The sequence below is a fragment of the Micromesistius poutassou genome (assembly GCF_964030765.1).
Source record: "Micromesistius poutassou genome assembly, chromosome: 21".
NCBI classification, from domain to species: domain Eukaryota; kingdom Metazoa; phylum Chordata; class Actinopteri; order Gadiformes; family Gadidae; genus Micromesistius; species Micromesistius poutassou.
Window position 1 is genome coordinate 13,075,637 of NC_140291.1, and position 12,016 is coordinate 13,087,652.

The 12,016-nt window shown below is 45.3% G+C and overlaps 1 protein-coding gene across 2 annotated transcripts; it reads right to left on the reverse strand.

Annotated features, from left to right (window-relative positions):
• Positions 1 to 6,047: 6,047 nt before the first annotated feature.
• On the reverse strand, positions 6,048 to 10,991 carry LOC311367052 (fructose-bisphosphate aldolase A). Of its 2 annotated transcripts, none has more exons than XM_084485866.1 (7): positions 10,852 to 10,991; positions 9,219 to 9,337; positions 8,616 to 8,882; positions 8,303 to 8,463; positions 7,454 to 7,712; positions 6,750 to 6,949; positions 6,048 to 6,284 (listed from the first exon to the last, which is right to left on the reverse strand). In XM_084485866.1, the coding sequence occupies exons 2-7, from the start codon at positions 9,328 to 9,330 to the stop codon at positions 6,192 to 6,194; spliced, it is 1,092 nt and encodes a 363-aa protein (XP_084341992.1). In that variant the 5' UTR covers positions 9,331 to 9,337; positions 10,852 to 10,991; the 3' UTR covers positions 6,048 to 6,191. The 2 variants fall into 2 exon arrangements, with proteins under 2 accessions (XP_084341992.1, XP_084341991.1); XM_084485865.1 differs by having other exon boundaries at positions 9,219 to 9,340; positions 10,852 to 10,974.
• Between the last annotated feature and the right edge of the window lie 1,025 nt (positions 10,992 to 12,016).

Genomic DNA, 12,016 nt, shown 5'->3' on the forward strand with positions numbered 1-12,016 from the left:
GGGAGAGAGAGAGGGAGAGAGAGGGAGAGGGAGAGAGAGGAAGCGAGGAAGTGAGAGGGAGGAAGAGAGGGAGAGGGAGAAATGGAGAGGGAGGGAGAGGGACAGAGAGAGGGAAGGAGAGAGGGAGAAAGGGAGGGAGAGGGGGGAGGGAGAAAGAGGGAGGGAGATAGGGAGAGGGAGAAATGGAGAGGGAGGGAGAGGGACAGAGAGAGGGAAGGAGAGAGGGAGAGAGGGAGGGAGAGGGGGGAGGGAGAAAGAGGGAGGGAGAGAGGGAGAGGGGGAGAGAGAGATAGAGAGAGAGAGGGGGAGAGTCGTTAATTTAACTGTTCTCTCGCTCCCCTTTCTTTTGCAGACACGGCCTCTTCTTTCATGGGGAGAAGATTGAAGAGCGTGCGAATAGTGGGAAGCGCCAATCCAATGGAATAAATAACTTTTAGCCTCACTTCGAGAAGGCAAAAATAATTTTAAAAAATACAATTATTATTCATATCTCTATTTCAACAGGAAAGCCATGTTGCGTTGATGGAGTGGTAGATACACACGCACACACACACACACGCTGAATAACATTTAAAGTAGGCTACCAATAGTGGAAGAGAATTCTTTGTTCATTATTATGAATCAAATTACAATACAGTCCAGTACAGACCAGATCATCTGATTGTTTCCAGCTTTAAAATAAACTTGCTTTTTCTTCTGTTTAAGATAGGACTAATCGTTGACCTTGTGAACCACAGCCCGCGGTATTCTGTAGGCCTCCTTTAGGAGCCCAGAAGTCAGATAAGAAGGCCTTTTATCCAAATTCCATAGCCTACATCTAGCATGGTTACCTGCAAGCCACACGTTTCAGCCCTTCAACATTGGATACTGCTGCAGCACACAGTGGCCTGAACACACCAGTGAAGGGTTCTGATGAGATAATATTAATAATAATAATCATAGGCACAGACATAAAGTAACATATAAATATAAGCTGTGAGCTGAAGTATTTAAAATGCCAGCATTGAATTCATCGTCTTTTTCTGTCCTCAATTTCTTGGTACTTGGTATCGATGTTTGGGTCCAAGCGTTACAATTTATCTCGAAGGAATATACACCACGATTGCCTGAATTGTACTCCAAATCCTCCTCTAAAGGGAGGCTCTTCAGCGCACTCTGCTGGCGGCGTCTTGGTACCGACAACTGTTATAAAAAGGAATGTGATTTGGGCCCTGGGGCACTCGCCCTACTCGACTTTTAACTAGTTGAAGCTACCTAGCATTACTCAACATTGAGTATTTTTGTTAATTCGGGATATAAATACATACACCTTTTGTTATTTTTATTCACCAAGTGATAGAAACTAAGGCTCCAGTATTCTTCCATATAATATATGTGTACAAATATTATTCATAAATATTTTAAGAAGAAATCAGACATCTGTATGCCACGTATTTGCTTATGTGCATCAATGGCTCGACATGATTCTGCTTTGTTTGTCTGAACTCCATGGGCACATACCTCATAAGTGTTATTACACCATGTACGGTTGATTTATCTACCAACTATACAAACCAACAATTAAAATCAAAGTATTTACTGGGAGGCTAGGAAATAAAAAAAAATGTAAGTGAAACTTCAGAAAACAGTCCAAAAGGTCCAATGGTAATCAATCAGACATTGAATAGGCAACATCCAGAACCTGGGATACAGGCCAGATCAAAACCCAGGGAGATCAAACAAGAACATGTCCCGGCTGAATGGCACTGTGTACACAATGAGGAACAAAGACAATGTGGCCACGGGACAAAGGAAACAGGGAGGTCTGATCAGGCTGATGAGTAACTGAGAAAAGGCATGGAAAAACCAAGGTGAACAAAGAGTAGGAGGGGATTAAGGTGGAAAACAGGACAACAGGGGGTGATAGTACCCCCTCTCTAGAGACGGCCACACACTGGTCCGGGTGGCTTTGTTGAAAGGCATGATGAGGTCCCGAATGTCCCAAGAGGGGACTTCGCTCTCTGTGGCCGACAGCCCACCAATGGTTGACCTGGTAGACCAGATCACCCTTGAACACCCGGGGGGGGGTTGGAGGAGGTCAGGAGGGGGAAACTAGTGGACTGGTCCTTGTGGGTTTGACCTTGGAGACATGGAAGGTGGGGTGCACTCCAGTGGCGGCTGCTGGTCTTTCAAAGAGGGGAAGCTAATTTTCGTCATATAAAGTGTCAATTTATGTATATATATATATATATATATTTATATAATATCATTTACATATATTATATATATATAATATCATTTACATAATATAATTTGCATAATTTACATATATATATATATATATATGTATGTATATATATATATATGTGTGTAAATTATGCTCACTGTTCCTTTTCAAGGAAATGAAACTAGCTGTCTTTTCCACTGACTTGACCAGTGTCCTCTCAATGGCCAGCAGAGCTAGGCTGCTTAAACAGCCTTGGCCCATTGTGTTACGGGTGTAGGACTTTAAAGCCGCTTTAAACAGGAGAAGCTCCTTTATATACCTGCAGATGTAGCTCTAATTGTTGACACTAATGAGAACAGTTTGTAAAGCTGAGGCATTGCACTGTCCAACTCCATGTCTTTAAGGAACACTAAGAAATCACACAGCGTTCCCCTGTCACCCTGCAAGTCCTGATCTGAATACAGGACTTGAAGTTCAGACCTCAGGCTCCCTGAATCAAAGTGATGGCCAACTACCAAAACGATATTAAACTTGAACAAGGAAATGTGGGAATTATGTTAAACTGAAGCAAGGAATTGTGTGAATAAATGTATGAAATGTACAATGAAAATTGTCTAACAATTTTGCCAAGCAAATATCAAGAAAGAGGTTGCAGTTTGTCTTTCGACTGGGACTGAGGAATAAAGACAGCTCCGGCGACTTTTTATAGTTCAAAATCGCTGTCAATCAAACGGCAACTCAGTCTTTCGCAGACCCTCCAATCATCACGTAGAAGCCCAGCGTCCAGGCCAGCCCACTCCTCCATTCACCTCCAGAGACGCTGAGCGTCCGTGGGAGGGACATAATCGCAGAATTATCCAATGACCGTCGACTTTCGACGCACTAAAAAAAGCTGTTCTATGCAGCCCAGTCTATAATGCCCAGCTCAGTCTATAATGTGTTAAAAAATGTATTCAGTAGCCCACACACATGACCTAAGGTTTTGTAGCCGTGAGTCACGAGGCAGAGCTATCAGCTGTCCAAGGCGTTGGCCACTAGGGGCATGGGAGAGGCTCTAACCTCAGCTGGCCCCCCCCATGCTAGGGGGGGTCCACAAGGATGTTATGGGTCCGTAAACCCTCTTTCGTTGCGTCAACGTGGAACCATAACTAAGCCTTAAGGCCTAACCATGTTTTCACAGTCATTCCCAGGGTTATTCCAGGGAAGCGGTGAAAAGACATAGAATAATGAAGATCCAAACTTGCTAACCATGCTGAGGTTAATGGCTGGCTATTGGACTCAAATTAACCAGTAACCAAACATTAGGAACTGTCTGTCGAAATCAACTACTGTCATGATAGTGAGTTAGTAATTAGACATAACCTTTGAGACAGGCCTAGTATGATAGCAAATCACCCTTAGTAGGCTGAAAAAACTTTTACAATTCAGCCATGTCAGGGGCTGATATACTGTTTTGGATCAAAGCCACAGTAGGTACAATCTTTTTTGCACAACTTTTGCTCCAAAACATATTTTAACGTAGACAGACTGACTCACACGTCTGTTGTGAGCTTCCTTAACCAGTGTAGCTGCAGTGCAGAGATATTCCATTGTCATGACGCTCCCATTTATTTTCCCACACCACATTTATCAGACAAAAAAAGGCACTTTTCAGCCCGCTACTACTACTAGCTAGCGAGATTTATGCTAAGAAAACCTTGGTTGGAGGGAGCAGGCCTCGCTGTGGAACATGAGAATGCAATATATCTTCAAAGTGGCTGCACTGGTCAATTAAACTCCCACTAGACACTGCCAGTGCAGCCACTGTAAGAAATGTTTTGGCACTAAATATATTTTCTCTCTAAACATTTGTACCTACTGCAGCTTTAAGTACTTGTGCCTGACTTAAGATTGTATAATAATATAACACCTCATTCTACACAAGTCCTAATTCAACATTTTACCCAGTTTGAAATGTGGTTGACTCATATATGAGGCACTGTGTAATTATCATTGCCTCTTCCACAAAGGACACATGTTTCCATGCATTGCCCACTAACCATTATAACATTATTTTTTTGAAGAAACAAATCTTACATTTATAACCTTTACCAGTGGCTCAGGCCAAAGAGGATGAAGACCAGAGTGATCAATTATTTACAGGATGACCTTGAAAGTATGATGAACACAGTTAAAGGGAAAATAATTCATAAATATCCTATCCCATGCTACTGGATGTTTCAATCTGGTTAGATGTGAAGCAGCCTTTCTCAAACAATTGGGTAGGCAAACTCCCTCTAGTGGTACATGTAGGAATCGCACATATATTTTAAAGAATTAAATGTATACATTTTAAAAAGGAACTATCAAAAAACGACCACATTTTGACAAGATTAGGTCTACTTAAACCACAAGATCACTGAACTGTAGTTTCAAATAAGTTGAGCCTAACGTAGCATTTAGGTGAGCATTCTGAGGTGGTATGCGGTGTAAAAGGTTGTAGAATCACTGACGTCGAGGAATCTTTACATATTTTTTATGATGGACCCACACCACCAAGGGGCCAGTGCCCCTGCAGTGATGGACCCACACCACCAAGGGGCCAGTGCCCCTGCAGTGATGGACCCACACCACTGAGGGGCCAGTGGCAGGTGGCATCGTGTGTGTGGACGTCTGGAGCTCTGTCTTGGCAGCGGCATTGGCATTGTTGAAGGCTGCACCCCAGACTGTTAGGCTTCTGGGACAATTACAGTATAGAGCCGGAGTGTGTGTGGATGTGTGCAGCTCTGTCTGGCCAGCGGTTTATTTTGATGGCTGCGTCCAAGAGAGGTTTAACCTTCTCGGATACTTATAGGATAACGCCATGGGGTGTGTGTGTGTGTGTGTGTGTGGATGTTTTGAGCTCTGCCTGGGCAGCAGTTTATTTTGATGTCCATTATATTATAGTATAACAACAGGGTGTGCATTTAATATACAACATCACTCATTATAACATTCATAGACAATGATGATACCTAAAAAGAATCTCAAAGTTGGCGTGGGTCATAACCATGGGGATAACTCGCCCCCTGTCTTTCCCAGAACTCTCAGCCCAAACACAATTTCACAATCTCAGTGTTCGAAAACGAGCTGAAACTGGGGGTGTTACACCGAATTCTGCACACCGTTTTTTCGACTTCATGCCTGTCTACTTCGTAACTCGTGCTGCGTGCATGTTGCAGAAAATGTGCAACATGTGCAGAAAATATTTTTGTTATTATTATTATACATTTCTTTCACGGCTACAATGTGGCGGCATAATCATTACTACAATTTTTTTTTGCACTTTATTCTGTTTTGGGCATTTCCTCCCAGTGCAAATATGTTTAAATGAGTTACTGAAAGCATTGTTCTGAAATGGGATCAATTAATCGTTTTTAAACCTATGTTGTGAGTAATAGAGAAGAAAGTATTTAAAATATTGTTGCAAGTGGCCTGTATGCATGGCCTTCAAATGGTTTTGCAAAGCTGTACATATCTTAAAGATATTGATGTGGATGTTTCCAACATTCTCATATATTGTCTCTGTTTTTTACATTTCTCACAGTGCACATTTGTTTTTGAATGAGTTTTAAGATGGGATATATGTAATTGTAATTTGTTTTGGGTTTGAACCCCAATGTTACCTCTGCAGCCTACCCTGTGAGCATACTTGAGCAAGATGCCCTAACCCCTACCTGCTCCTTTATGACCTGTCTCTGTGTTCACTGTCTAACCCCCACCTGCTCCTTAATGACCTGTCCTGGCCTGGATAAAAGCCTCTACTGAAAACATGGTAAATAGTACATATGTCAATAAATGAAGAGGAAAACGGCGAAACAAGCATTGTTAAGGTCCTTTATTGTGCGGTACCAGGATGAACCGTCAATAACAAGTACCATCAACAGGTTCCATGAATATAAACAGTAAGGTGGGAATCTTTGACTTCAAAGGTGCAGGACATGAGAGGATGGGAATGGAGGAACCCCTAGTAGGCGTGGTTGGCCACGAAGAGGGACTCCCCGCCGGCGCTGCTGGCTCCGGTGGCGGCGTACTTACCCACGCAGGCCTGGCTGTTGGCCTGGGGAACAACAACAACAACAACCTGTTGTTAGCGTGTTCCTTCGGGGAGAACCATCACAGTATGCTAAGATGGCATTGTTACGGACGTCATGGTTGTTTGCTCTGCTGCTGTGTTTTGCCCCTTCCTACCCCTCCTGCTCTCTGTCTCCCCCTGCTGCTCTTCCCCAGGTACTTCACCCCCTGCTGCATCCTGTCTGTCTGCGCTGTCTGTCTGACAATGACTGTCAAGTGGATGCACCTGCTGATCTCCGCCCATTGGATTGGCAGAGCATGCTGTCCTTCCTATTTAGTCTGCTTGTGTTTGCTCCATGAGTAGAGGAGAGCTTGGGGGCTGACGTCAGCCTCCTCGTTTCATACACACATGAACATACATACAAACGTACAAAAAGAAGTAATAATAATGTAATAAAATCCTTAATACCACCAAAAATAAATAGCCCAGCCTTTGCAGGCAGCCACCTACCAGAGCCCTCTTGATCAGCTCCTCCTGGCAGGCCTTGCCGTTCTCCTTCTTGCCCTGCCAGGCCTTGAGCGCCGACGCCTGCAGGGCGCGGCCGTAGGAGAAGGTGACGGCCCAGGGACGGCCCAGGGGGCACTGGTTCATGGCGTTCAGGTTGATGGAGGCCTCCTCCTCACTCTGACCGCCGGACAGGAAGGTAATGCCTAGGAGGAGGGGGGCGGAGCTGAGCTTAGAACGCTGTGTGCCTGTGTGTTTGTGTGCGTGTGTGTGTGTGTGTGTGTGTGACGCACGACACACACGTGTCGTACTGCTTGATATATCTTGCTTGAGGATACAAGGTTGATAAGTATCAAAATAATCCCATGTTTTAATTTGAGTTGTTTTAATGTGTGTGTGTGTGTGTGTGTGTGTGTGTGAATTATATATTCTGGGAATAGTACACCCAAAAACAACATACACATGTATGTATATGTATACACACATGTGTGTGTGGTGTGTGTGTGTGTGTGTGTGTGTGTGTGTGTGTGTGTGTGTGTGAATTATATATTCTGGGAATAGTACACCCAAAAACAACATACACATGTATGTATATGTATACACACATGTGTGTGTGTGTGTGTGTGTGTGTGTGTGTGTGTGTGTGTGTGTGTGTGTGTGTGTGTGTGTGTGTGTGTGTGTGTGTGTGTGTGTAGTACGCGTCGCCTCACCAGGGACCGCCGGGGGGACGGTGCGGCGCAGGGCGGTGATGGTCGCCATGGCGATCTCCTGGTTGGTGTACTTGTGTGAGCAGGAGTGTCCGGCCGTCACCATGTTGGGCTTGAGCAGGGACCCCTCCAGGTAGACGTGGTGGTCGGACAGGGCCTTGTACATGGCGGCCAGGACCTTCTCCGTGACGTACTGGCAGCGCTTCAGGTCGTGGTCGCCGTCGGGCAGGATCTCTGGCTCCACGATGGGCACGATGCCGTGCTGTGGGGGGGGGGGAACGGCCACTCGTTAACACCTGACTCGTTCACAAATAGTAACCACTCAATAGGGAGTTTGAACTTCTTCCCTCTGGTAGACGTTATAAAGTACCAAGGGCAAATCGTAATATCTTTTAAAATTATTTTATTCCTAATGCAATTGGGGCACTGAACACCATGCCCCGTTGATGCGTTGATGCGATGTGTTGTAATGTAACTGCCACTGCTGTCCTGCTTTTTGCCATGAAGATGTCTGTGTGTAAGTGTTGTTGTTGTTGCTGTTGTTGTCCTGCTTGTTGTTGCTGTTATTGTCCTGCTTGTTGTTTTTTATGAGACCAAAGACAAATTTCCACATCGTGGACAAATAAAAACTAACTAACTAACTAACTAACTAACTCTAGCCCAACTCTAACGTCAAACAAACAACCAGAGAGCATCAACACACATGATGTTGGCATGTTGAGCGATCTCACAGCAGTGCTCCTGCTTTAAACGCTCGACCTGTTGACACAATGACCTGTTGTTGAACTTGTTTTTGTTTGTTGAAAACAAAAACAAGTTCCTGTTTTAGCTTTTTGAGTCCGACCCGCTCACCATCTGGCAGATGCTAGCGTAGCGGGCCAACACATTGGCGTTCTCGATGATGGCCAGTCTGGAGGGGGTGGTGGGGGTGATCTTCAGCACACAGCGCCACTTGGCGAAGTCAGCGCCGTCCTTCTTGTACTGGGCACAGCGCTCGTACAGCCCGTCGAGACCTGCCCAAGAGATGCGCACAGGTACTCAGTAACACAAACCGCTCCTCATCATTAGGGATGATGTCAATGAATGCCCGCGATGGGGCCGATGACTTCCAAAGGGTCGCGGTCTATCAGCGAGTCCCCGAGGGTTTGCAGGTCTGCCGTCTCACCCTGGGTGGTGGTCTCGCCGTTGGTCCCGGCGAGGGGCACCACGCCCTTGTCCACCTTGATCCCGACCACCATGCCTCTGCTCTTCAGGTGCTCAGGGAAGACCTTGCCGGCGTCGGTCTTCTGGTACATGGTCTCGTGGAAGAGGATCACGCCTCCGATGCAGGGGACGATGCGCTCGTCGGCCGTGAAGAGCAGCTGGCGGTACAGCCTCCTGTTCTCCTCCGTGTTCTCAGCATTGATGCTCTCGAAACGCTTGGCCACGCTACCTGGGGTCACACAGGGGAACACAGACGGCTCATGGATGGGGGGGGGGGGGTGGGTTTGAGGTCATCGTTGTTCTATCAATGACCTCGACTCCAGCTCTGCACCAACACCACAGTCAAACAACGTTTTACATCCTGCTCCGTTTTGGTCCACAGCTTGGAGGGGGTGGATTGACCTGAACTAGACTCTGGTAAAGTAAAGAACGGTAAACTGATCTAGTCTGGACCGGATGGGTTAGGACTAGATGGATTAGAGCAAACTAGGCGTTAGTGGAATAAACAAGACAGGAGTGGATTAGACTGGGTTTAGCTGGATTTCGCTCCGGGTTTTGTGTTTACCGGTGGACTCGTCTGCGGCGAGGATTCCCTTTCCGGGAGCGATGATCCTCTGAGCGATGTCGCTGAGCTCCTTCTTCTGCTCCGGGCTGAGGAATGGGTAGGCGTGAGGCATCTTGACTCTGCTGAGGAAGAAGAGGGTGAGATGGAACCCATAGCAACAAGATGTGTAACAGGCAAGAGGGCTTCTTTGTCGTCTGAAGATGCTCAATCAAAGGAGTGCTCCTAGCTGGCGATCGGTCAACACACAAGTCCAAGTGAACTTTGGCAACAAAACCATCACGTTTAAACATGCAATCAGAAACAATATTGGATTCCACCTTTATCCATCGGTACGTTACAATTTGAGTGTGTTACGCTGTACATACAGCAGAGTCCCGCAGTGTTTGACCGGTGAAATATGACGCATGTGATAGACCGTGGTGGGCCGTGAAGAAGAAATGAGGATGTTCTTGCAGTGTGTTTTTTTTAAATAGTGTGTCAACCCCAACGTTGTGATGAATCATTACAGACCTTCAATGTGCAACGTATGAGCTACTTGACCTCCAGTCAGTTATGTTTTAGGTCGCTTTATACTCCTGCACCACATTCTTTTAAAATGAATAGTTTACTGCTTGATACATCTTGCTTGAGGATACAAGGTTGATAAGTATCAAAATAATCCCATGTTTTAATTTGAGTTGTTTTAATCTGGGTTAGTCCAAGATACGGAGGCCGTGAGCTGGCAGCTGTGGACCGGAGGAGCATGCAGACGACCTTTCCTTTTGCTCTCCTCGTATCCCTGACCTTTCTGTTCTCGTCCTGACCCCAACCCCTCCACTGATATCACAACCTAGCTCTATTTCTCTCTCATCCTCTCCCCTGTATCTCTCTCTCTCTCTCTCTCTCTCTCTCTCTCTCTCTCTCTCTCTCTCTCCTCTCCCCCTCTCTCTCCCGTTGTAAAGCCTGGTCATACTATTTATAGGCAGATTTAAATATGCAGGAATTGTCAGCTGCTGTCGGGTTTGAAGGACTTTCGAGAAGGAAGTTGCATAACAATGTACTTCAACACGATGAAGAGCAGATGATAAATATAGACTGGCTGTCTAGAAGGAGGAAACATTGACACTGCGGTGGAGCTGTTAATCAGCGTGACTAGCACAGTTCTGCAAAAAGGTTCACGATAACGTTTCTGCCTTTCTAAAGAGGAAGTATGGTATTACTCAGATAACCAAGAAAGAAAAACAATTTAGGCCTACACAGAAGAGATTGCGATTAAAGTTGTATTTGGCTTTTTCGTTCAAGAGCATGAACAACGTATGAAGCAATACGAAGATATTGAAGTTTAAGTTGAATATCTATGATTTTGTTTAGCTTAAGTTAAGCAAGTGCCAAACACTACAGTGCAAAAACACTGGTGATGTTGAAATTAAAAGTAAAAAAAAGTTAAGTTCTGGTCTCTTTTCATAAAAAAATCCACATTCATTTCTATCAATCTGTACTCAAAACACTCTATTCAACCACTCGACACCGCAGTATTTTTACTAAACAATTCCCCATGCATTGGTTGACTGCTGCTGATATCCTAATGCTTAAAGTCACGTTCAAAGTGAACACACCTGCAGTGTCTGAAAGTGTAATTTACAAGATCATTTACCTGTGGATGCTTCCGAAGGAGAGCTGTGAGGAGAGGAGAAGGTTCTAGGGTTTAGTCCACGACAACGCTCTCTCTCCCCTACCCCTACTATTTATCTCTCCATTGTGACCCCTCACATTTCAGCTGCCCGGCTATTAAAAGCCCAGCATGCAACAGGAGACGCCCGGTGACATTCAGCAGCTCTGGCCCACAGTACAGAACCTTTGGAAAGGGCAAAGAGGGGTCCAGTCACCAGGTAGACGGGGACAGAGATGGGACAGAAAGGACTAACCACTTACCTCTCTCTCTGTCTCCAAGCTGTTTATTTTGTGGATTTAGGTGGTCATTTACAATTAGATGGTTATAAGTTAAACTAGGCTGTGCACACACTCACACACACTCAATCGCATGCAGTTTTTTATTTTTAACTGTGTGTGTATGTATATGTGTGTGTGTGTCTTCACAGTGTGTGTCTTCACAGTGTAGGCCTAGTTGATAAACATTTAATTGCACATATAAACACTCTTTAAATCCAGATTTATACATCCATGCATACTTTTGTGTACACAATGAGCACAGACCGACTTCAGAAGAGAGTAACGGGTCACTTGTAGATGTGTGTGCTATACATTGAAACATGCATAGCACATATACACACACTCGCACACACCGCACAAACACGAAGGCCTTGCCCACTGGCTGAACATACCTTTAGAAATCCAACCCAGGGGAGCCAAGTGTGTGCAGCTGTGCAACCTTTGACTGACCTTTGGCTGACCTGTTGTGTGATTGGCCGGTGGAATCAATCTCTTCATGTGTGCCACGCATATCAGAGCAAATCCCATGGGATCAGAGGTCAAGCCCAAACCGCACACACACATACACACACACACACACACACACACAAGCATGCATACATGCATGCACACGCACCATACACACACACACGCACGCACAATAAAGATGATTGTGCACACACGTGTGTGTTTCTGTCAACACACAGAAGAAGATACACAATGCTTTTGTAGTAAACGAATGAACACATATTAAGTGTTCCGACCACTGTGTTTTGGCAGTGTTTGGACGGCTTTTTGACGAGCTATTTATTGCGCGAAGTAGTGTGTTCAATAGCGTGTTTTGATACCAGTCAAATGAGCTCCTCTTGATTTTCGCAGCCAGCAAGTAC